Source organism: Delphinapterus leucas, chromosome 16 (genome assembly GCF_059928025.1).
Source record: "Delphinapterus leucas isolate spDelLeu-1000000601 "Yukka" chromosome 16, BTC_Dleu_Yukka2, whole genome shotgun sequence".
In the NCBI taxonomy this organism is placed as follows: Eukaryota; Metazoa; Chordata; class Mammalia; order Artiodactyla; family Monodontidae; genus Delphinapterus; species Delphinapterus leucas.
The window spans coordinates 75,333,988-75,358,592 of record NC_143144.1 but is presented as its reverse complement, the minus strand read 5'-3'; the positions used below and the strand labels follow the sequence as shown (position 1 = coordinate 75,358,592).

Below are 24,605 nucleotides of genomic sequence, written 5' to 3'. Positions count from 1 at the left end.
GGGCTCGCCGCCCGGCTCCTCCTCCGCGCCGGGCCAGGCGGCCGCGGCCTTTCCCGGCAGCTCGTAGGTCTCAGGAAAAGGAGCAGCTGGAGGAAGAAGCGCGGGGGCTGGGCGGCTCCTCGGGTGCAGCAGCGCCGCAGCCCGCATGGAGCCCAACGTGCGCTTCTGGATCACCGAACGCCAAGTACGGCCCGGGCCTGGCGCGTCTGGGGACGGGGAGGGCGTGGGCCGCGCGGCGTGGAGTCGCCGCTGGCCGCGGTGACCTTGGGCAGGCCACGTGGTCGCAGCACCCGCCTTCCCATTTCAGACCCCGGGAGGGGACGAAGGAAACCCAAGCGTGCCGGATGCCGACGGCCATGGCTGTTACCGTGCGTGGCCTCTGCCCCAGGCCTCGCAAGCGAGGGTCGCACAGTATCCCCCTGCAGATTGCACGAACTGAGGAGTCACTCCCCACCACTCAGGGGTCTGCCTTCCGCTGCCTAAGCTGTTGCTGGGCATCAGGTTGGAGAGGAACAGGTCCTCCCAGGAGGCCCCAGCTTCCCCGAGTCTGTAGGCTCAGCCAGCGGACAGTGAGACTCGGGGCTGCGGGAAGCCGCCATGGCCGGAAAGTAACCTGGGCCCCATCTCAGAGAGGGGCTGGGCGGCGCTGTCCAGTAGAAATAGGATGGGAGATGCATAGGTAATTCCAAATTTCCTAGTAGCCACATTAAAAAACGTGGCTTTTAAAATTTAAATTTTAATAATATATTGCATTTAGCCCAACAGATATAAATATTAACATTTCAACATGTCGATATAGAAAATTATGAATGAGGTATTTTACCTCCTTTTCTGTAGGAAGTCTTCGAAATCCCGTGTATGTTTTTACACATACAGCACATCTCAATTTGGCCTGGCCACATGTGGCTAATTGGACAGCACAGTTCTAGAGTGTTCTCTTTCAGCCTTTACCTAAAGTAGAGTCTAGCCTGGTTCTCTTAGGTGGGGATGTTGAGGAAGGACAAGGTACTCAAGGTGTCCTGGCAGAGCCAGGCCTCAAAGCTGAAACCACTGCAAAATTTGGGGACTTTTAGGAGCAAACCATGCCTGCTTTCTCCATATGTGAACTGCCTTTATTGGGCCTTCACTGGGGTGTCTGGTTCTTTATGACTAGAGTTAAGCCTTATAACCACCGCAGGAGGGTGAAGAAACAGATTCTGAGACCTTTCTAGGTAGTGCTTCAAGGTCATATGTGGGGTGTCAACATAAGCCCATTTGACCCCAAAGTCTGGGCTTTTAACCCTCAAGAGCACTTTGATATTGGAGTGGTTAAGAGCACAGGCCATTGGGTCATTTCCTGGTTGGGTTTCCTTGAATCCATTCGTGAGTCCTTGGAAGCCTCAGTTGCCTCACCTGTAAGATGGGGTTGTTGTGAGGAGTCCAGGAGATGCTGCAAGAGGAAGGCCCTATTAGGTTCTCAAAAATAATATCGACTGCTCTTATTACCATGTATCTTGGTTTTTCTGCTGCCATTAACCTCTCTGGTGCTCTTGCCCCTCTTAAGTCTTTTATTCAAAGATTTCTTCAGTGGACAGAATTATTGGATCCTACAAATTTGGTCGTTTCAATTGTAAGTATTTTCTTGTTTTCAGAGATAGTGAATTTCACATTTTATTCTGAAACGTGAAGACTGTGTGTCCCTTTTGAAAGCAGCTGAGATAACAGAATCCATGTATATTATCATGTTTTTATTCCTTGCGAATGAGCTTGTTGGATTGGAAGGGTGGTACATAAAAGCAGACGTCTATTTAACAGGTAGTAACAAAGGGGATCCAGACAAACCTCCCTGGTAATGGAGGACAGACCGGCAAAGCTAGTTGCAGACCTTGACCTAGGGTTCTGAGGGCAAAAGGTATAGCAAGGAATTGGGGGAGGTTGTTTAGAGAAGGCAGGGAGGGAGGGAGGGAGGGCCAGGGAGGAAATGTCAGGAAGAGCGGACTGTAAGCAAAATGGGGGAGGGGGGGCCAGGTGGGCCAGGTCACCCAGTTACTAGGGTTTTGTTTTCTTTTTTTCTGCTGCGCTGCACAGCATGTGAGGTCTTAGTTCCCTGACCAGGGATCGAACCCGTGTCCCCTGCAGTGGAAGTGTGGAGTCTTAGCCACTGGACTGTCACGGAAGTCCTACTGGGGCTTTTATTTTAATTCAGGTGAACCAGGCACTTCTTGAAGGTCCTTGTGTGTCATTCAGACGAGGGGGGTTTGTACCTAGCCAGGTGGTGAGTAACCAGGAGGGACCAGACTGAGAGCAGTTCCGGGGATGGATGGCTCAGCTGTCCAAGTAAAAGATGAGAGTTTGAACCAGCTGTGGCTGAGGGATGAGGAGGAGGAGAGACCCTGTCACCAGCAATGACCCTCGGGGCCAGATCCACAGGGATGCTCCTGTCCTTGTGCTCAAACGTTCCATATAGTCTTGTTTATAATAGAGAAAAACAAGAAACAAGCTGAATGCCCATCGGTAGGGAAATAGAGAAATATAATGTAGTATATTCATGCAGTGGAATACTGATTAGCTGTTAAAAATGATGATCTGGTGATCAACCTATGATATGAAGTGGAAACATATGATATGTGTGATGTTAAATGGAAAAACATGGTATCCATGATGTTTTGTAAAGAAAGCAAGATGCATATAGTACAGCATTTATGCAAATTACAACATAAAAAACCAAAACTACATATTTGTTTTATGGGTACATGTATTCATGTATGTACAAATATAAACAATGGGCTGGAAGTTTATACCTTGAATTCATAATAGTGGTTACCTCTGATAGAATGGAGGGGAAATTGAGACTGGGGGTGATGGATCTTTTGGGGGAAAAAATTAGAAACAAATACAACCGAATGTTCACAGTCGTTAATTCTGGGTGAAGGGATTGTATGTAATCATTTTTTAAATTTCCTTGTTTAATTTTTTTTCTCAGATTAAGTAAAAAAGAAGAGAGAAAATAAGACTGAACTGATTAGATGTGGGTATGAGAGAGAGAGAAGGGACTTCCAGGTTTCTGACCTGTGTAGCCAGGAGGATGGTGACAGTCAGAGAGGAACCGGTGGAGGGGATGGGACAGGTGGCAGCAGCAGTGGGGTAAGCCGCTGGAGCTGTCTAAGAAGCAGGGTGGGGGACTTCCCTGGTGGTCCAGTGGTTAAGGAGCTTCCAGTGCAGGGGGTACGGGTTCAGTCCCTGGTTGGGGAACTAAGATCCCATGTGCCGCGAGGTGTGGCCAAAAAATAAATAAATAAAAATAAAAAAAAAAAAAGCTGGGTGGTCTGAATCTGAATGACACACAGGACTATCTAATGGAAACTCAGGGAGTACAGAGCCTTAGCTCCACGTTGCTTTAAAATTAAAATCAGGTGTGAGTGAACATGTGCTTCTTAAATCTGTGGATAACTCGGAACAGTGTTGAGATCATTGCTTGATTTCCTTATCTCCGATTATAGGAAAAAATAGAAAAATCAAGGCAGCTATTATTAACACACGAAGATGCATCCGGAAGTGACCTGGAGGACAAAAGGGTATGGCTCTTACTCCCAGGTGTGCCTGGCTCAAGGCTGAGTGGGGCTGCCTTTAGGTGATTTTACTTGCATGGTCTGAAATCAGGTGGGATTTTGCCATTGTAAACACTGCCCAGTTGGGTTAGCTTTTTAAATGTAGGTAGGATTCCTTCTCGTAAACCAGATTAATATTAGTTACGAGTGTTAGGAACTGGTATTAAGAAGAAAAGGCATAGGGTTCCTCCTGTGCAACAGATATTTGCAGTTGCTATATCTGTTGTGAGGATTCTCTGTAGCTGATTCCTGGAGCCCCACGGCAAATTCCAGAATTCAGGCAGGCCTCCAGAGTCAGAACCTACTTCCTACTAGAGGCAGCGAGGTTATAGTCCTGCCCAAAGACTCAAACCAAGTGTTTGTTATCTACCTTGCAGTGTACGGGGCTTTCCGGAGGCCACAGACATCAGTCCCTCAAGGCAGCCTGCGGAAAGCGCACACATTTTTTTTTTTTTTTTGCGGTATGAGGGCCTCTCACCGTTGTGGCCTCTCCCGTTGCAGAGCACAGGCTCCGGATGCGCAGGCTCAGCGGCCGTGGCTCACGGGCCCAGCCGCTCCGCGGCATGTGGGATCCTCCCGGACCGGAGCACGAACCCGTGTCCCCTGCATCGGCAGGCGGGCATCTCAACCACTGCGCCACCAGGGAAGCCCAAGCTCACACATTTAACTTGGTTTTTCTGAGAACTTGTTGGGGCCTCTGAGCTCGCAGCCTGGCTCTGTTAAAAGTGACTTGGCTAATGGCGTGGTCTGCACACAGTTCACTCTGCTCTGAGCCAGGGGAGGCTCGCTGCGCTCAGGGACTCGCCCGAGGGACGAGTTAGGTGTTGGCCTCTCCTAGGTTAGAGACTTGGGGCTTTTTAATGTTTTGGTCATTTTCATGTGGATCTTCTCTTTGCTTCCTGTCAGTTCATTCGTTTGATTCATTTGATTCACTTGTTTTGATTTGTTCAGTCCGTGTGGTAGAGAACAGTTTGCCCTCCAGTCTGTGAAAGGTGGAGCAAAGATGGCACCAGAAATGAGACTGTAGAGGAGATTGGCTGCTAAGCCACCTTTAAAAGCTATTGCTTGGTTTTTCTCTTTTTAGGTACAAGAAGCTTGGAAGAGAAGTCTCGTAAGTTTCAGCCCCATCCTAATTTTTAGCCTAAGATAACAAAACCAAACATCAGACTCACCTTTGTGTTCACCCTTCTGAAGTCAACAGTGCACCCTGACAGTAGCAAGCTGATCCCTGGTCCTTTTCGACCTGCAGGTGAGTTGACTCTCATTTTCAGAGTGGTTTGCAACCTTTAGAAAACCTTGCCTCCCTCTAGTCAAGTGTTTGGTTCCCCTGGCAACCAGCCCCCTTCCTTAGGTGCTTTCCCAGGGTCACTGCATTGACATTATCTCAGGTGTGGTTGAAAGGGGCTTGTTATGAAGAATAAGAGACACTCCTTTCACCTTTATCGCCCTTCTCACTTAGGAAATTTCAAGGATTTTAGGCTGTGTGCCAGGAGCAGGGATGAAGAGCAAGTATATGTGTCTTATTCTAAGTCCCAGTGTCACAGATGTATTGAATTCATGTGGAAGGGTGAACAAGGTCTTGGAATAAGGGACCATTTACCTTCATTGGGCAGGAGCCTGGTCAGATCTAGCTCTGCTGCACTGATTTAAAGTTCTGCCACGTGCACAGCTATTGTTTTTATTAGGAACAAAACAGCACGTGTAAAAAATACCCTTTGACGTCCATGCCTTCATTCGGCCTGAGAAGAGGTTTTTGGGTGGGTGGTTTTCCACCCACTCTGCTGTCACTGACCCTCTTGTCTTTTTTGCCAGCTCTCCTGCCTTTCACGGCGCCCATGGTGAGTAAGCTGCCGCTCACTGCTCTGAAGCTGGGGGCTTAGGAAGATGTCCCCCCATCTCCTAAGCTCAGTGGCTGGAGTCCTCCAGCTCTGGACCTCTGTCCCGTGACTGCCTGATAGATGGTTAGGACCCTGCACTTCCGACCCTTGTCCACTCCCCACCCCACCCCCACATATCCCCCCCAGGCACCAGGGCCTCTTGAGGGTCCACAGTGTCATAAGGTAATCCTTTCTTTGAACACCTAGCGTGTGCAAAGCGCTATGGAGCAGATTGATGAGTTAAGATGTGCTCCCTGGCACAAGCCCATGTCACTGGCTGTCACCTTCTCCCCGCAAGCCCTCCCCTTCATTCAGGCCCTCCCCTGGAAACCGGAATCACCCCCAGCGAGGCCGTCCACCTTGGCTCTCATGAGGTGCTCTCACCAAGTGACAGCACCCCTCTGCCCCTGCAGGTGCTGCTTCTTAGCTGCCCTGCTCAATTGCCTGGAGATGGGGACCACTGTGAGGCACCCAGGGGCTCCCAGTGCCCGTGGGTGCCCATCCAACATCACCTGTCCACTGCCCACTAGCCCCCTGCATCGCACCTTCCTCTACTTTCCCTGCTCCTGGGGTCTCAGGTCTGCATCTCCCTGGGCAAGTTCTTTGCTCCACAAGCCCTCCCTCCCCCCAGACACTCACAACTCTGCTTTATTTTCTTTTTTATTTATTTATTTAATTGGAGTATAGTTGATTTACAGTGTTTCAGGTTTACAGCAAAGTGATTCAGTTATACATATATACCTATTCTTTTTCAGATTCTTTTCCATTGTAGGTTATTACAGGATATAGAATCTAGTTCCCTGTGCTACACAGTAGGTCCTTGTTTATCTGTTTATTTTATAATATATATAGTAGTCTGTATCTGCTTTATTTTCTTTACAGGTATTTCTGTCAATGCTGCCAGTAAAAAGTCTAAAGTCCATGATTTTACCTCAGGTAGCAACTCTTTGTATTTCATAACTATTGAATGTTTTGTGCTTGAAACCAGAATGTGACATGTTAGCCTCTGTCTTCCTGCAGGTTTCCTTCTACACGTACAGTACAGTCTTCAACATTGTCAATGGAAATGCAAGTTATGTGAGTATTATGAGGCCCAGAGGGTATGCAAGTTCATATTGTTTCTTTTGGCGATTTTGTGTGTTTAATTATCTTTCCTGGGTAAAACTCTGGTACTTGCTAAATATGAACTTTTGCTTTTCCCTAGGATCGTCGCCCCCATGAGAGTATCTTAGTAGGAGCAGGAGTGATTGCTTCGTCCACCTTTTTTGGAGTGTGTATTTTAGAAATCTGTCGAATCTCTTTTATTCCTCAGAATCAGAATTTTACATTCTAACTTAATTTAGAAAGTGTGATTAAGACACAAGGAAGAAAATAAAAGTCGTCTGTAATCCTATCGCCCCAAAATTGTGTGATTGTGTTCCAGGTTTCTAGGCAGGGGCTCAGTACTGTTATCTTTAAAAACAAATTAATTCAGGGGACTTCCCTGGCGGGCCAGTGGTTAAGACTCTGCGCTTCCACTGCAGGAGCTGTGGGTTCGATTCCTGGTCAGGAAACTAAGATCCCACACGCAGCGCAGCACGGCCAAAAAAAAAAAAAATGTATTCATGTTTATAAACATGTTACACAAATTGTGTATTGCTTTAGATGTCAGAATACTAATAGGAGAAAATGTCGATTTCAGAGTCCAGTAAGCCTGGGTTCACATCTTGGCTCAAATTCTTAATGGCTTAGTGACTCTGGACAAGTTCTGTTACCTCTCTTAAGTCTCCAAGAGTTCCTCTGATGATCAGGGAGAACATGTCAGTGTTGCAGGAATTAAAACAAGAAATACATGGAGAGCACTTGGCAGGGGTCTGACCTGTAACAAGAAGTAAGTTGACACTAGCTCTCTGCTGGTCCCGTGCAGTAATGATTTTTCTCTCCTATTTTCTAGTTATTCCCTCGTTTGCTCCAAGTAAGATTTTCACTGAATAGCATTTTGAGCAGAAGCGTCATTCCTGTCATCATTCTCGGTAAGCAGGGAGGCTCCCTCCATCTTCGGGGATACCCAAGTCTCTGGGCCACACTGTAGCTGATGAGGGCCACTGTTTGCATCTTGCCGGTGCCCCCAGGCCCAAATTAGGTCTTTGGTTTGAGAGGTGACACTTTCTCTGTAGATACCCCTTTAGTTGTCCAAGGGTGAACACAAACCTGGAAACACAAATTACATTTGAAAGACTCTGTACAAGCCTTGTCCATGTATTATTTCATTTAATCTTGACAACAACTTAGGGGTAGGTAATGTTATTATTCCCATTTACAGATGAGGAGACTGAGTCAAGGGGAGGTTAGGGAACTTTTCTGGGGTTTCACAGGGAGAAAGTGGTGGTCTAGGGGATTCCAACCCAGTGGTCTGACTCCAAGGGAGTGACGGAGATATTAACCAATTGTTTTAAGTTTGCCAGCCAGCAAGTTCACTAGTTCACGCTCCACATTTGGGTTTGGGAATCATAGCAGCTTGAAGAGTTAGCAGAATTATGTCAGTGGTAAACTTTGGGAAATTATGTTACAGAAACTTGGTCAAACCAGCTTCAGTAGGGACTTCCGCAGTGGTCCAGTGGTTAAGACTGCGCTTCCACTGCAGGGGGCACAGGTTCAATCCCTGGTCAGGGAACTAAGATCCCACTTTCCACGTGGCGCAGCCAAAGAAACATACAAAAAAAAAAAACCAGCTTCAGCAAAGCAGGTAGGCGTATTTCAAGGACCCCAGGGTTTCTCCTGGTATCCTGTCAGGGGTGTCAGAACCTGGTGCTAGTTTGTGGTCAGGATCCAAGACTGAGAGCCCAGCAATTCTGACCCTACCCCACAGCCCAGAGGAGAGCTTGGTTGGCCCAGTACCACCCGAGGATCAGGAAGTGCAACCATCAAAGAAACAGGCATGACACTTGAAAAGATGTTGCTTTATTGGACCGACACTTATCTCTCTGTTGTGTGTTTTCTTCTTTACATCCACAGCCCAACTCAGTGGAATGAATGTGGTTGCATCGAGAAGTTTGGAGCCCCTGCGAGGAATTGAGGTCATGGACAAGGAAGGCAGTGTCATAGGCTATTCCAGAAAAGCTGGGACAAAGGTAGGGGGACACACGAGATGGAGCTGTAAGCCGCTTGCCTTTTGGGCAACGAATTGAATTGCCTGTTTGAGAGCTGGTAACAAATTCATGTCTCCCTTCAACCTTTTCTTATCTGTCTTTTCTTAGGATGCTGAGAGAGAGAATTTACATTTTGTACCCTGATGTTTATTTTTTTAATATAAAAAAAATTTAATCTGTTCTCTGCAGTAAGATCTTTTTCTTTTTATAAATTTATTTTATTTATTTTTGGCTGTGTTGGGTCTTCGTTGCTGTGCGCGGACTTTCTCTAGTTGTGGTGAGCGGGGGCTACTCTTCTCTGTGGTGCGTGGGCTTCTCATTGCGGTGGCTTCTCTTGTTGTGGAGCACGGGCTCTAGGTGTGTGGACTTCAGTAGCTGTGGCACGAGGGCTCAGTAGTTGTGGCTCGCGGGCTCTAGAGCGCAGGCTCAGTAGTTGTGGCGTACAGGCTTAGTTGCTCCGCGGCATGTGGGATCTTTCTGGACCAGGGCTCGAACCCGTGTCCCCTGCATTGGCAAGCGGACTCTTAACCACTGTGCCACTAGGGAAGCCCCACCCTGATGTTTAAAAGGTGATGCATTAGTCTGGGTTCTCCAGAGGAACAGAACCAATAGGATATCTGCCTATCTATCTATCACCTATCTATATATATAGTAAGACATTTATTTTAAATAATTGGCTTGTGCAGTTTTTGCGCTGGGAATGTGTAGGGCAGGCCTGAACGCTGGAAAGTCAGGAGCTGATGCTGCGGTCTTGAGGCAGAATTTCTTCTTTGGGAAACCTCAGATTTTGCTCTGAAGGCTTTCCAACTGATTGCATGAGGTCCATCCACCCTATGGAGGGTAATCAATCTCCTTTACTTAAAGTCAACTGATGGTAGATGTTAATCACCTCTACAAAACACCCCCACAGCAACATCTCGGTTGTGTTTGATTAAATACCTGGGAACTACATCCCAGCCAAACTGACCTCTAAGATGGGTCACAGATGGACGTCCACCAAACGTTTGGCCCCTGTCTGAAGGTGAGATCTTGTCCTCCAAGCTCAGCGTCTGCCCTCCCAGCCTGCTCTGTACTCGGGGAAGTCAGTGGACATGTCTCTGGGTTTAAGAGAAGCCCTCCGTGTCCACCTCCCAGTGGATTTTCTTAGAGTCTTCACCTTTAAGGACCAGTCTGCTCTCAAGAATGGCCTGAGGAAATCCAATGCTCTGACCTAAAACTCCTCTAAAAGGCCTCCATTTCTAAGACTTCTTATTGTTAAATAGTTTACTCTTTTGCTCAATCCAACACAGTAGCTTCTGTCTGCATTCAGCTCAAAGAACCTGCAGTAGTCTATGGTTTCCTTTGGGGTATAGACTTAAAAAAAAAAAAAACTACCTTTCAGGAAGTGAGATCTTTTTTGATCTCAGTGAAGTGACTTTAGCTAAAGAACTGTAACGTGAGGCAGTTGCTCACAAAGCAAAGAGAGTAGCTGGGCCTCTCACAGTGTCTGCGTTCAAGGGGGCTCCCTGAGCCAGCTGGACCTCCTTCCGCCCAGAATGCTGGTGGGAGAGGCGGTCAGATAAGATGGCCTCTCAGTTGATCAGTAAATACATCAGTATTTGGCTCATGAAACATGTTACTCTAAATCCTGTCACCGATTTACAGAGCTGAATTGTAAACCACTGGATACGTGCTACAGTATTCCCACCAGCCCGTCTAATAGTAGGTCTGGAAATAGTGGCCGCCTTTCTAAATGAGTTACAACAGGGACATCATAATTGCAAGTAACAGGAGAGAAGTTGCTGTCAGAAATAAAATACCTTGTTTTGGAAATGAAGGTTCTGTGTTTAAGAATCCACCCTAAAGTGTCCACCAGAGGGCAGACAGCAGAAGCAAGAAGAACTACAGTTCTGCAGCCTGTGGAAGGAAAACCACATTCACAGAAATATAGACAAAATGAAAAGGCAGAGGACTTGGTACCAGATGAAGGAGCAAGATAAAACCCCAGAAAAACAACTAAATGAAGTGGAGATAGGCAGCCTTCCAGAAAACGAATTCAGAATAATGATAGTGAAGATGATCCAGGACCTCGGAAAAAGAATGGAGGCAAAGATGGAGAAGATGCAAGAGATGTTTAACAAAGACCTAGAAGAATTAAAGAACAAACACTTAGAAGAATTAGAGAACAAACAAGCAGAGATGAACAATACAATAACTGAAATGAAAACTACACTAGAAGGAATCAATAGCAGAATAACTGAGGCAGAAGAACGGATAAGTGACCTGGAAGACAGAATGGTGGAATTCACTGCTGCGGAACAGAATAAAGAAAAAAGAATGAAAAGAAATGAAGACAGCCTAAGAGACCTCTGGGACAACATTAAACAACAACATTCGCATGATAGGGGTCCCAGAAGGAGAAGAGAGAGAGAAAGGACCTGAGAAAGAGATTTGAAGAGATTATAGTTGAAAACTTCCCTAATATGGGAAAGGAAATAGCCACTCACATCCAGGAAGCACAGAGAGTCCCAGGCAGGAGAAACCCACCGAGACACATAGTAATCAAATTGACAAAAATTAAAGAAAAATTATTGAAAGCAACAAGGGAAAAACGACAAATAACATACAGAGGAACTCCCATAAGGTTAACAGCTGATTTCTCAGCAGAAACTCTACAAGCCAGAAGGCAGTGGCATGATATACTTAAAGTGATGCAAGGGAAGAACCTACAACCAAGATTACTCTACCCGGCAAGGATCTCATTCAGACTCGATGGAGAAATCAAAAGCTTTACAGACAAGCAAAAGCTAAGACAATTCAGCACCACCAAACCAGCTCTACAACAAATGCTAAAGGAAATTCTCTAAGTAGGAAACACAAGAGAAGAAAAGGACCTACAAAAATAAACCCATAACAATTAAGAAAATGGTAATAGGAACATACATATCAATAATTACCTTCAGGGCTTCCCTGGTGGCGCAGTGGTTGAGAGTCCGCCTGCCGATGCAGGGGACATGGGTTCATGCCCCAGTCCGGGAAGATCCCACATGCCGCGGAGCAGCTGGGCCCGTGAGCCATGGCCGCTGAGCTGAGCCTGCACGTCCGGAGCCTGTGCTCCGCAATGGGAGAGGCCACAACAGTGAGAGGCCCGCGTACTGCAAAATAAATAAATAAATAAATAAATAATTACCTTCAGTGTGAATGGATGAAGTGCTCCAACCAAAAGACACAGGCTCGCTGAATGAATACAAAAAAAAGACCCATATATATGCTGTCTACAAGAGACCCACTTCAGACATAGGGACACATACAGACTGAAAGTGAGGGGATGGAAAAAGATATTCCATGCAAATGGAAATCAGAAGAAAGCTGGAGTAGCAGTGCTCATATAAGATAAAGTAGACTTTAAAATAAAGAATGTTAGAAGAGACAGGGAAGGACACTACATAATGATCAAGGGATCAATCCAAGAAGAAGATATAACAATTATATATGCACCCAACATAAGAGCACCTCGATACGTAAGGCAACTGCTAACAGCTATAAAAGAGGAAATCAAGAGTAACACAATAATAGTGGGGGACTTTAACACCTCACTTACACCAGTGGACAGATCATTCAGACAGAAAATTAATGAGGAAGCACAAGCTTTAAATGACACAATAGACCAGATAGATTTAATTGATATTTATAGAACCTTCCATCCAAAAACAGCAGATTACAGTTCCTTCTCAACTGTACACAGAACATCCTCCAGAATAGGTCACATCTTGGATCACAAATCAAGCCTAGGTAAATTTAAGAAAATTGAAATCATATCAAGCATCTTTTCCAGCCACAACGCTATGAGATTAGCAATCAGTTACAGGCTACAAACAACAAATGCTGGAGAGGGTGTGGAGAAAAGGGAACCCTCTTGCACTGTTGGTGGGAATGTAAATTGATACAGCCACTATGGAGAACAGTATGGAGGTTCCTTAAAAAACTAAAAATTGAATTACCATATGATCCAGCAATCCCACTACCGGGCATATACCCAGAGAAAACCATAATTGAAAAAGACACATGCACCCCAGTGTTCATTGTAGCACTATTTACAATAGCCAGGACATGGAAGCAACCTAAATGCCCATCAAGAGATGAATGGATGAAGAAGATGTGGCACATATATACAATGGAATATTACTCAGCCATAAAAAGAAACGAAATTGGGTCATTTGTAGAGACGTGGATGGACTTGGAGACTGTCATACAGAGTAAGTCAGAAAGAGAAAAACAAATATTGTATGTTAATGCATATATGTGGGATCTAGAAAAATGGTACAGGTGGACCAGTTTGCAGGGCATAAATAGAGACACAGATGTAGAGCACAAACGTATGGACACCAAGGGGGGAAAGTGGTGGTGGTGGGGTAGTGGTGTGATGAATTGGGAGATTGGGATTGACATGTATACACTAATATGTATAAAATAGATAACTAATAACCTGCTGTATAAAAAATAAATAAAATAAAATCCAAAACAAAAAAAGAATCACCCTAAAGAGACATCTTTAAATAGCTTGAGGAGAAATTTACATAGTATAAAATTCATTGTAAGAGTACAGAGTAAAATTTCATGAATTTTAGTAAATTCAAACAGTTGTGCAACCATCACCACAGTCCAATTTTAGAAGATTTCCATCACCCTAAAAATTTTTCATGTGCCCATGTACCATCACTCCCCCTCCCAGCCCCAACCCCAGGAAAACACTGATCTGCTTTAAAATTTATTTATTTATTTGTTTTTGGCTGCGTTGGGTCTTCGTTGCTGCACGCGGGCTTTCTCTAGTTGCGGCGAGTGGGGGCTGCTCTCCGTTGCGGTGCGTGGGCTTCTCATTGCGGCGGCTTCTCTTGTTGCAGAGCACGGGCTCTAGGCACGCGGGCTTCAGTAGTTGTGGCTCATGGGCTCAGTAGTTGTGGTTCACGGGCTCTCGAGTGCAGGCTCAGTAGTTGTGGCGCACGGGCTTAGTTGCTCCATGGCATGAGGCATCTTTCCAGACCAGGGCTGGAACCTGTGTCCCCTGCATTGGCAGGCGGATTCTTAACCACTGTGCCACCAGGGAAGTCCCCTGATCTGCCTTATATCGTCATAGTTTTACCTTTTCTAGAAGTTTCATACAAGTGAATCATACAGTATTTTTGTGTAGGGGTTCTTTGACTTTTGAGGTCCGTCCAACTTTTAAGGCATCAGTAGTGTGTGGCTTTTTATTGCTGAGCAGTGTTCCATTGTATGGCTGTACCACGTTTTGCTTGTCCACTCCCCAGGCAATAGATACTGGGCTTGTGTCCAGTTTTTGGCTATTACATGTGATGCCGCTCTGACCATTTATGTACGACTCTTCGTGTGGATATATGTTTGCATTTCTCTTCAACTCAAACTTAAGTGCAAGGCATGGGTATCGTTGTGAACTGTTCACAGAGCTGGAGAGAAGAGTGACAGCAAATGTTTAATCTACAAGTTGTTCCTCAGCACCTCCTCCCTGCTGGGCGCTGTGCTGGGCTCTGGAGACCCACACCCTCACTAGTCAGCATCCCTCCTCTCCAGGGGCTGGGGGCGGGGAGGCAGCCTCGGGCCCTGCTAGCTACCCACTTATCTAGCCCGGCTCATCGAGAGAAACTTCCTTTTTTGCATGAAGGCCAATTTAGGGTAAAAGAAAGGTTTGATAGTCTGCTCTTTTTTAAGTGTTTATCTTTCTCTTAAGAATAAAGTGTCTGCGACCGTGCGTAAGCATTCTTTTATCACTTCCCTGTCACCGAAAGGTTTATTTTCTTTGGCTAAAATTTCAGAAACTGCGTAACCAGCAATATCTGATTGTAATAGGGCACCTTTGATCAGATTTCAGGAGCCTAGTCCGTGCTGTTTTCCTTGGCCTGGCCTTGTCAGCTACTCAGTTGCAAGCTGTCACGCGTCTTGCAGTGTCTCCTCATGACCGGTGTCTGGTTTGGAATGTCTTCTCTTCCACACGAGACAAATGGAGTGAGGCTGCCCTCGCCTCACTGACGTCGAAACACAGCATGCTCAGCAGCCACTTTTCTCCTCCTGGAGTCAGACAACTTTATCTTGTATTCCTGAAAGTTTATTTTAAAAGCCACCCTTCTTGGCGCCCTCTGTCCTCGTGGGGGAAGGACATTCCCGCAGAGGATCGGGTGAGCTGAGCGTTAGTGTCCTAAGAGAGAACAGGCCTGCTGGGTACAGCAGAGGAGCCCAGACAGCGGGCTGTAGCCCCAGGGTCACAGGGTCATGGGGTTATGGGAGGACAGAAGTGCACAGAACAGAGTTCAGGGGAGGGAATGGTGGGGAGAGTGCCTGTCCATCTTACGCTGAGCAGTGCTGTGTGTGGAGCTGTGTCTTATCCAGGGCTTGGGTTCTGAAGTTCACATGCAAGTGTCATCTATAGTCAGAAATTTCCCTTGAAAGTCTCTGACATTGCTCTTGAGTACACATGATTTTGTGCATATAGCCCATGCAGTCAATCATATGTTTAAATGTTCAATATAGAGAGTAACGTATATTCTAGAAAAGATGACAACACGGTAGGAAATATACATACGTGTCTACGCAAAATAAAATTTTATAGCGCATTGTTAATTACACAAGCAAAAGATGGGTGCATACAGGAAGACATATTCATGTTACATGTGGGTGTGATGCCACACCAGTGCACTCGGAGCTGGCCTTCCTCCACTGGAAGGGGTGGGAGTAAGTGGGGGGGGCCTGTTCAGGAGAGGAAGGCCAGTGGCAGAGTCCTGGACTGGAAGGAAAACATGGAGCGGTACTCAGTGGCAAGTCCAGTCCAGCATTTCCATCAAACGGACTGCCATCTGGTTCTAAGTAAGGATTTGTCCGTAAGCTGCCTTTGCTTGTGCTTGGTATTTTATTTGGGGTGGTTTGTGGGAGTGATGGAGACCACTGTGGAGTCAGGGAGGTTAATCCCGTCTCCGGTTCCTCTGGCACCAACCCCAGGCATCCTCTGTACGTGTGCACATCAGGCGCTGCCTTCACCTTTTGCACGTGCATTGTTTTTCTAAGAGAGAAGGGAGAGCTGCTGTTTGCCGGCCTCTGTCGTGAGTTGCAAGATGCCTGGAAACTGTCTCACTCCACGTGCTAAGCTGCTTTCTTTTCATTTCCACTAGGCCGTTAAAGACACAGCAACATCCAGAGTTGTGCTGTTTGGGACCTCAGCTTTTATCCCTGAAGTCTTCTCATACTTTTTTAAAAGGTAAGAGGTACGCTCATCTCCCCGGGTAGGAATAAACAATCAAAATTGTATAAAACTTGTCAAGTACTGAACCTGGTTGGAGAGGTGGGAATAAGTTGCTTCAGGAATCTTCCTTCTAAACACGCTTCATCACAGTTAAGACAGTAGGATTGATTTAGGGCAGATGTGCAAATCCCGATGTGCACATTCCAGCAAACCTGGAATCTCGCCCAGGCCCTGTCCTCAGTTACATCTGCTCCTGGGCATGTCTCGGCACCTGCTGAGGCTCAATTCCTCGCTTCTAGAATGATGAGTGTGGATGATTTGCGGGTTCTCCCAGCTCTGATATGCTATGAATATTGCTCAAGCCTCTTTTTCCCCCTTCATTCCAAGCATGTGTTAAATTAGCTTAAGTGGCCCAGAATCAGTAGACTGCCATCCCTTTTGAGAGGCGAGACATGGCCTGTTAGGAGGAGAGCCTGGGATCAGCCAGTATGAGAGGCCCCACTTGCAGTGAGTAGCTTAGGGCAGAAGGGAGATGCGTTGGTTTAGATATTGGGTACGGTCAGGGTACGTTGCCTGTGGCAGCTGATCAGAAGCTCTGGTGCAGGACAGTCCTCTCTTCTCCTTCGTGGGTGTTGTCTTCCTTCTCTCCCACCACACACTGGCTTCTTCATGTTGAGGGACGTGACTGCAGCCACCTCCCAGCTCATATCCTTGCAGTGTCCTGATGAGAGAGAAGAACACAGCAAACCCTGGGGGTTTGGGGGCAGGGAATGTCTTCCACTCAGTTCACAAACTCCCAAGGAAGGATTCTGTTGGCCCAAGAGGGGTCACCTGTCTGGTGCTGAACCAGTCTGCTCTGTCCAGGTGGTGAGCTCGGAAGTCCCTGCTAGGACCACATAAGGAGCACATTTCAGGAAGTAGCAGTGTCCTGGGCAGAGGCAACTGTTACTTCCTGTGGTTGATCCAGCTAGGTGGGTGTGGGGACTTCTGTTGGGTTGGGGTCTTCCTGAACCTCTCTGGCTGGCCTCAGAGTGGGGGCTTCTGGAAAAGCTGGGGTCCTGCGGTTCGTCCCCTTAGGCCTGCACAGTGGCACCCGCTGTCTGGTGAGGAGAGATGGTCCTCATTTCCCAGTGGGCCTTGGGTGCCTGGAAGGACCTCATGTCATCCCACAGCTATGATGGTGTCCAAGCTGGAGTGACCACCTTGGCTCTTCCGACTCAACCCTTTCATTTTGCATATGAAAAAACTCAAGGCTCAGAAGGAGAAAGTGACTTGCCCAAGAGCACACAGTCTGTCAGTGGCCGAGCCCCAGCCGGACCCCAGGACCCCAGGTCTCTGACTCCCAGGCTGGGCTTCTTGCACCTTCTTCCCACACTCTCAAAGGTCATGGTCAGAATGTCACATCCGTGTCAGTGTAGCCCAGGGGAGAGCACAGGCTCTAGAATCTGACCTCTCACTTTTAAGAATTTGGAGATTTTTGACGAGGGACTCACACGGTCTGTGGCTGCAGCCTCTTGTTCGTGTGAAGGGTATGATGATAACACAGACCTCACAGGGTCATGGGAGGATCTAATGAGCAAATGCGTGTGAAGTGCTTGACCCGGGCCTGACGTGTAGTGAGTGCTCTGTGGGTGCAGCTGCTAGTATCGCCTGTTTGTGGGGCAAGTGGGAACCAAGTCTGGGCCTGCAGCTGCTGGCAAGACAATTGGACACCATTCGAGCAGAGGGCCGACCTCTGAAAAAAAGCCCTGGTACCTTGTCTCTTACAGGACCCAGTTTTTCCTGCAGTGTCCGTGGTCACTGTGGACCCTAAAGCTTTCTTGTACTATCCTTGTCATGGGACTGATGGTGCCAGTTTCTTTTAGTGTATTCCCACAGATTGGACGGGTAAGTGTCCCCCTTCGACTTCCTCTAAGAATATATATCCCTTTCTTCCCCTCGTTATCAGAGTGAAATAAATTATTCTCCAAAAAAAATCTGCGAAATTTACAAAAGTATAAAACAAAGTAACATTATTTCTGCATAATCCCATCTCCCAGGTCACTTGTACAGTTTTGGATTCTGTGTTTCTTAACTGTATATCTGAAGCACGTTTCTGGGACGTTAAAAAAAAAAACCTTTGAGATATTTTAAATACTTCATAATATACTATAGCGACACCCCACCCAATGGAACTTTCCGCAGTGATGGAAATGTTTTATATCTGTGTTGTCCAGTGTGTGTAGCCGCTTGTCACATGCGGCTGTTGAGCGCTTGAAACGTGGCTAGTGTGACTAGAGAACTGAAATTTTAATCTAGTTTAATTTACTCTTACGTGCTCACATGCAGCTAGCGGCTGCTGTTCTGTAGACCGTGATGACCTATGGTGCGTCAGACTGCCTGGACTCAGATTCCCAGCTCTTCCATGACCCTCTGGTCAATCTGCTTAAACTCTCTGAGGCTTAGTTTCTATTAGAGGCAGATGACGATCACAGTACCTCTGCAGAGCCTTGTTGCTGGTATCAAGGACGTTATTGATGTAGTAGATATCAATTTCTAGCATTTCTTGGCTGAACATTTCAAATGCTTGTTGCTGTCACCCCCCTGTCCCCAAACCCCGCCAAGCAAGTCTTGGCATTTGCTGGACTTTTAAAATACCTTGTTGGTCCAAGGTGGGCATGACGTAGCTGAATGGTGGTCCTGTCCTGCCTAGGGTGGTTTGCAGAGAGAGCCCAAGGCTAAGAGGGATTCTGCCAGGCCCCTGCCCAGGGCACCTCCTTGGACATTACATGGGCCACAGCATTTGTTTATATTTGAAATTTTCCATAAGAAAGTTTTTAAGAAGTTAGGCTAATGTTTCTTTGTTATAGATTAGACATCACTGAAAAGGTTATATGAAATAGATGCTTTCTGAAATTGTGTTTTTTTTTTTTAAACTTGGCTTCTAAGGCAAGAAGACGTCTTAATGTGAATATTAAGAATTTAACTTTGTGTTTTAGATACAGTGCAGTGAGCTTGAAAAGGAAATTCAGTCTGCAACAGAAGAAACAGAACTCTTCTATAACAGAGGGGTGTAGGGGTGAGTTTTAGGTGAATTTGTTTGGTACCTGCGTGAAAACCTTCCTCCAAGGTTTCAGTTTGGACAACCCTGCCAGGAGTGTCCTGGAACCCCCAGAGGTGTCTGCACCAACAGGATGGCTTCCGATTATGCATGCCAAGACTGTTTTGAGGCTGATCGTGCCTAGGGTTAAACAAGCTTGGGTGGAAGGAGAGAAATGGGGGCTGTCCTGTCTAACCCACCACACGGGGTTGCTGAGGGGATGAATGTGTGATATAAGATTCAGTTTTCTATTCGTCAGCCTGTGAAAGGATACTGTGAACTTACTAATAAACTTTTCTAAAGTTGAGTATTGGAAAACAAAGGAGAAAGGTCCACCAACGCCCACGTGCCCAAGGCACAGGCATTAAACTGATGGCCCATCTCGAGGTGTACATGTGGGGAGCCAATGAAGGCCTCCAACCCCCAAAGCAATCCTGTGTCCCTTCTCAGCTTAGTCCTGTTAGACAGCTGCTTAAAATCTTTGCCAGCTGCTGCCCAGCTGCTTCTTTCTCCTCACTGGCTGGTGACCCTGTCTCCTCCTCCACTGTGAAAGCCAAGGCTATTGGCCTCCTGGCTCCAAACCTGCTGACCTCCCTCCACACACGCCGGCCTCCCCTCCTCCGTGCAAAGTCAGCTGTGCCCTGGGCTTGAGCCCAACCCTTCCTGTTTGCTCAGGGCCTTTGCTCTGCGGCCTCCTCTGCCCCTCTGGCTCCAGCCTCCCCGCTCTGCTCCTTCTCCTTCTCCGTAGCATTTCAACTGCTTGAGTCACCTGCCTCATGCAAAAAGCAAAACCCCCTCTTTGTAGCCGGACTTTTTCAGAGAGTTTTCTACCCTCACTGTTTCCACCCCGCCCTCCACTGTTGAGACTGCCGTCATCCGTGCCCCCACAGATGCTGGCCATACTGCCACTGCCCCCTGTGCGGGCCTGTCGTGGGGCTTGCTCTCCCCTGCCCAACAGGCCCACGTCCCGCGGCCCCCTGCGCTTCGCCATCTGGATGTCCACTTGAGACCATCTTCCCCTCCCAACCTCAGGGAATGGCAGCACCGTGTACCAGTTTCGTCAGACAGGATCACTGGCCTCGGCCTTACTCCCCCATCGCCCCACCCCATTCAGCACTATTGGGCTGAGTCTGTTAAGTCTCTAGAACTCACCCCTCCGCGTCCACTGCCCAGCCCAACAGCATATCCCCTGCTGGTGTCGCTCATCAGTCCATCTCCAGCCCGCTCTTCGAAACCACACCTGCTTAAAAGCCTTAAATGGCTTCCCAGTACATCAGGATCAAGTCCAAATTCCTCACCATGGCAGGCGGGAGCCTTTACCTTATTCATCTCTTGCCACTCCCTCTCCTCACTCTGGACTGACATCCAGTTCCTCAGATGTGCTGTGGTCTCTCTTCTCTGGCCTTCCCACCAGCTGTTCCCTCTGTTCTGGGCTAACTCCTCCCTGTGCTTCAGGTCTGACTTGGACGTCAATCACTCTTCTCCAGGAAGCCTTCCAGGATTCACAGAACTGAACTAGGTGCCCTTCCAATGTGCTCCCATAGTGCTCGTATCATGCCTAGCACTTGCCACACCGCGTGCAATCCCGTTTGCTGAAGCTATGTGCCCATAGACTGTGCACCTTGACAGCAGGAACTGTTGTCTTGGGCATCAAGGAAGCCCCAGGATACGCAGTCCACGGTGTAGAGTAGGTACCCAAACGTATGCGTACTGGATGGAGGGCTGTTTCCAACACACCCTGCCCCAAGTCATCTAAGAATGCACCTGTGGCTTTCAGTTTTCCCTAGGCCACAATGATGGTTATCTCCAAATTGGGTAAAAGATGTTTCACAACAGCCTAAAAGGACAAAATCAGTAAAAGTGATCTATCAGTCAGCTCCATGTAGCCACAGGCTTATACTAAACAAACTTAACAAAATGCGCAACGGCTCCAAGTGGAGGTTCAGCCACTGACAGATAACTGAGTAGTAATGTGAGAGCATCTTTTCAGAGAAGGCACTTGGACCTTACAGTCAGCTCCAGGAAGTGCGGGGTGGAGGAGGGCCGGGCAGAGAGAGAAGGGCTGAGCCAGTCAGTGGTGGAAGGAACCAGACTGCCTAACTTTCAAATCGGTCTTTGGATAATTCCCCGGTGGGTTTGCAGTTGACTTTTAAAAAAGGGTTTTTTCTTTTGTTTGTTTGGGGTGGGGAGAATTAGAAAAAGAGGGCACAATTTTTCATATGCCTAAAACTGCTGAGTATCAAAATATTTCATTTTATTTCTGTATCATAGATTTGTCATTTTAACAACTTTTATCATTAGCTAATAGAGTAATACAAAAAAAAAACACGGGCAAAAATGATGTTAGTATTCATTCTCATAAAGTGCAGGTTTAATTTTCAGTTGTTGGCCTCAGTAAACATCATCTCATTTCAAATCCTCCCCTGCCCCCCACCCAAGGAGGGGCTATTTTAAAATTTTTTTCCCTGACAAATGTCTAACACCAGGAATAAATGGAAGATCCAATAAAGACAAGCTTTTTTGCAAACATTTTTCTGGGTAAGATTTCTAAGGACAACAGTACTGAGTGAAAAATAACGCTTTCATAATGAATATGAATACATATAATAACATAATTTAGACCCCCCCATGCTTATTTTGCAATTTTTAGGTCTCCAATTATGAAAAAGTTACCTAACTAAACAAAGAACGGTTATCTTCATACGTGGCCAAATTATTTTTACTGATGTTGTTTGAAGACATTCTCTGGTTTTGGCCTTTACAAGAAGTTAATTCTCACACTCTCTCCCCAGTTACATAAGGCTGCTGTTTCAGCCATAGAGACATTTATATTCCAAATGGGCTTTCTTCTTTTACTCTACTACATAAGGACTGGCATCTTTTTCAAAAGAATATTGCTAGCAACTGGGTTGATTAAAGAGTACTAATGGCTTAAGTTTGCCAAATGCTTACCTCTGCAACAGTATAAATATGGATTATTAAGTTGTCTACTCCAGTATCAGATCTATGCAGAACCCTCATACTATAGGCAAAATGTTCAAAGGCTAAGGAAAAAAAAATTCTTTTACAAGAAAGTGCAACTGCAGGGTCTTTTGAATGATCTTCTAGACGGTTCTGCAGAAAACTTAGTAGTTTGGCTCAAAGTAGAGTTCCTCATGAGGAATTAAAGTTCTTCCTAGAAGAATACAAAGCACAATTTCAGGCAGCTTTCTGAAAATAAACCATTAGTTTGTGGTTACACACTGAGACAAACTGGAACTTATAATAATGAAGGCTTTCCGATTTGCTGTGATTTGCAGGAGAACTTGACAGCTGTTCTGCTCTTACTCCAGGACATCAGACTGTTTTATATGTTATATATATAGGTGGTTACAGCACTTTGTAAACATTGAGAGTAGGCATGAAATTAATCAGATAGGAGGAAATCGGAAGTGTTTTCGTATGTGTTTCAGTGCTTTTTCAGGTCAAATTGCAATGCTTTCAAATAAATCATTAAAAATATAACATTTTCTCTGTTATTTCCAGTATTTTACACAGTTAATGGATAATCATGGTGCTAGGGCTTTAGATCAGTTATCAGTAGTGATACATTCTGTCCCACCATCAGATTTTCAGCATTTGTTCCGCGGCTGCTAGGTGGTAGAGGAAGTTTTCTGTTGCTGGTGGAAATCGTCTTTGCTTTAGTGCCTCATAATTGAGCACTCGCTTTTCTCCATCATCCGAAACTTCTGAAAATGGAGCCAGGTTGGTGAAGATTTCTTTTGTTTTCAGGGAAATATCCTTTAATAGAACAGGAAGATACACAATATGTTAGTATCGAAAAAAATCTGAGTTCTCCAGAATTCTTCCTGCTATTCTTTTTTAAGTTTATCAGACTAACTTTATAAATTATAAAAAACAGAACATTTAAAACAACAAAAAATACATGTCATGGTTAATTTTGAGCAGCGGTGGCGGTGGGATCGGTGGGGGCGGGGTTAACCATTTTTAAAGTGTGTGCAACTCAGTGGCGTTTCAAGTGCGTTCACAGTATTGTGCAACCGTCGCCACTATCCATCCCAGAACTTCTCCATCATCCCAAACCAAAACTCCGTACCCATTAAACAGCAACGCCCCACTGGCCTCTCCCCAGCCCCTGGCGATGCCCATTGTGCTTTCTGACTCTCTGAATTGGTCTATTCTAGGTACTTCATATGAATGGAATCACGATATTTGTCCTTTTTGACTGGCTTATTTCACTTAACATGTTTTCAAGGTTCATACACGTGGTAGCACATGTCAGAACTTCATTCTAAGGCTGAGTAATATTCCACCACGTGTATGTACTACATTTTGTCCATTCATCCGCTGAAGGACATCTGGGTTGTCTTCACCTTTTGGCCATTGTGAATAATGCTGCTGTGGGACACAGGTGCACAAATATCTATTTGAGTTCCTGCTTGCAGTTTTTGATATATACCCAGAAGCAGAATTACCAAATCTATGTTAATGCTATGTGTAACTTTTTGAGGAACTGCTATTGTTTTTAGAACAAATCTCTCCCCAAAGTCCCCTCCTGCCTGGGATGAGTGACCCAGCACCTGTCGCACGGGCTTTATTCCCCTTCACTGACTGACATTCCCCTCGGGTGGCTGAGGACTCAGCAGAGCTCGCATTAAAGTCATGTCTTTCTCCTGGTTTGCTGACATCGTTAACTTATTCAAACACTGTGAACCTGTACAACATGGTAGGCACTCTCATCATACATTATACTGAGTCATCTGTGTATCCCTTTTAGTCCATGAAAAACACAGTAATACAAAACTCAAATTTACACATTTCACTAACATTGTTTTCCTTCTAATGTTGACAGGGCAATGGGTGGGCAATGACCATCTGTCCGGTAAGACAGTCTCAGTGTTTGGGTTCTCGGGAAAAAACCCGCCCACTCCTCCCAGCCACAGCACTGAAGAGAAAGGACAGTGCTGCTGGCGGGTCCCCGCCAAACCCTATGGCCCCTCTCACCACTTGGCAATCACATCTTTCACTATAAACGCTTGGCTTTGGCACCAACGCCCTCTGTCCGTCTCTCCCTGGAGCCTGATAACTGATTGGCTCATCTTCGCCAGGGCCAATCCTGCAGACCTCATCTCAGCAGCTACCCACTGGCCTCTCCAGTCACTTCACTCTGTGCCCGTGAACAGCAGATAACCAGCCGCTGCCCAGCGATGCCGTTTCGAGACTCAGTCAGTGGGAAGATTAAGGCATTACCTGTATAACTTGACTGTCTGATTTCTCTGGATCTTCTGCCGACTGGACAATTAACTGACCGATTTCTTTATGTAGTTTGCCCATTGTCATGGCCTCTGGTGAGATCAAGAAGAATATGTTGTGTGAATATTTAGATGTTTACATAATGAAAAGTAATCATCTATCTGGAAACTTGAACGATCACACAGAGGGAATTTTCAAAAAGCAACTGACAACCCCCCATTTCCATCTTATTACTACACACAAATATGGTGACACAATAGGAGGTAAGGCATGATCATGGTTTATATACTTCATGTCCAAAATAAAAATACACCACCACCAAACCAAAATTCTGATAAGAATTATTTTTCTTTCTAGACAAAACCTAATGAAATCTGACTGCCTATGGGTTGTGATTGTAAGCCAACAAACAGCCTGACTTTCCTGTCCAGGTCTTCACAGTTGAGAATTCACGTT

General features: G+C 46.1%; 2 protein-coding genes across 11 annotated transcripts in view; one reads left to right on the top strand and one right to left on the bottom strand.

The window, feature by feature from the left end:
* Positions 1 to 7: 7 nt before the first annotated feature.
* SFXN4 (sideroflexin 4) lies at positions 8 to 24,468 on the top strand. Of its 7 annotated transcripts, none has more exons than XM_089898223.1 (14): positions 8 to 184; positions 1,544 to 1,609; positions 3,480 to 3,554; positions 4,672 to 4,698; positions 4,782 to 4,836; positions 5,400 to 5,425; positions 6,347 to 6,400; positions 6,485 to 6,541; positions 6,669 to 6,734; positions 7,398 to 7,476; positions 8,459 to 8,574; positions 15,747 to 15,832; positions 17,587 to 17,704; positions 24,005 to 24,468. In XM_089898223.1, the coding sequence occupies exons 1-14, from the start codon at positions 146 to 148 to the stop codon at positions 24,152 to 24,154; spliced, it is 1,014 nt and encodes a 337-aa protein (XP_089754349.1). In that variant the 5' UTR covers positions 8 to 145; the 3' UTR covers positions 24,155 to 24,468. The 7 variants fall into 7 exon arrangements, with proteins under 7 accessions (XP_089754349.1, XP_022424344.1, XP_089754347.1 ...); XM_022568636.2 differs by lacking the exon at positions 24,005 to 24,468 and adding an exon at positions 18,796 to 19,201 and having other exon boundaries at positions 10 to 184; XM_089898221.1 differs by having other exon boundaries at positions 169 to 184; positions 308 to 1,609.
* DENND10 (DENN domain containing 10) overlaps positions 18,890 to 24,605 on the bottom strand; it is a 20,742-nt gene continuing 15,026 nt past the window's right edge. For 3 of the 4 annotated variants that reach the window (XM_089898226.1, XM_022568628.2, XM_022568632.2), the window contains 2 exons: positions 24,147 to 24,241; positions 18,890 to 22,676 (listed from right to left, as the gene is read on the bottom strand). In XM_089898226.1, coding sequence (XP_089754352.1) covers positions 22,500 to 22,676; positions 24,147 to 24,241 — 272 coding nt within the window. In that variant the 3' untranslated portion in view covers positions 18,890 to 22,499. The remainder of the gene's footprint in view (positions 22,677 to 24,146; positions 24,242 to 24,605) is intronic. The other variant, XM_022568629.2, reaches the window with a different exon arrangement.

Bases quoted from the DNA above. Each gene is read 5' to 3' on its own strand.
- SFXN4 (XM_089898221.1), top strand. From the start codon at position 1,427: ATGCTGCAAGAGGAAGGCCCTATTAGGTTCTCAAAAATAATATCGACT. The intron at 1,610-3,479 runs GTAAGTATTTTC...CTCCGATTATAG, and splicing joins CAAATTTGGTCGTTTCAATT to GAAAAAATAGAAAAATCAAG. The intron at 4,699-4,781 runs GTAAGTTTCAGC...ACCCTTCTGAAG, and splicing joins AAGCTTGGAAGAGAAGTCTC to TCAACAGTGCACCCTGACAG.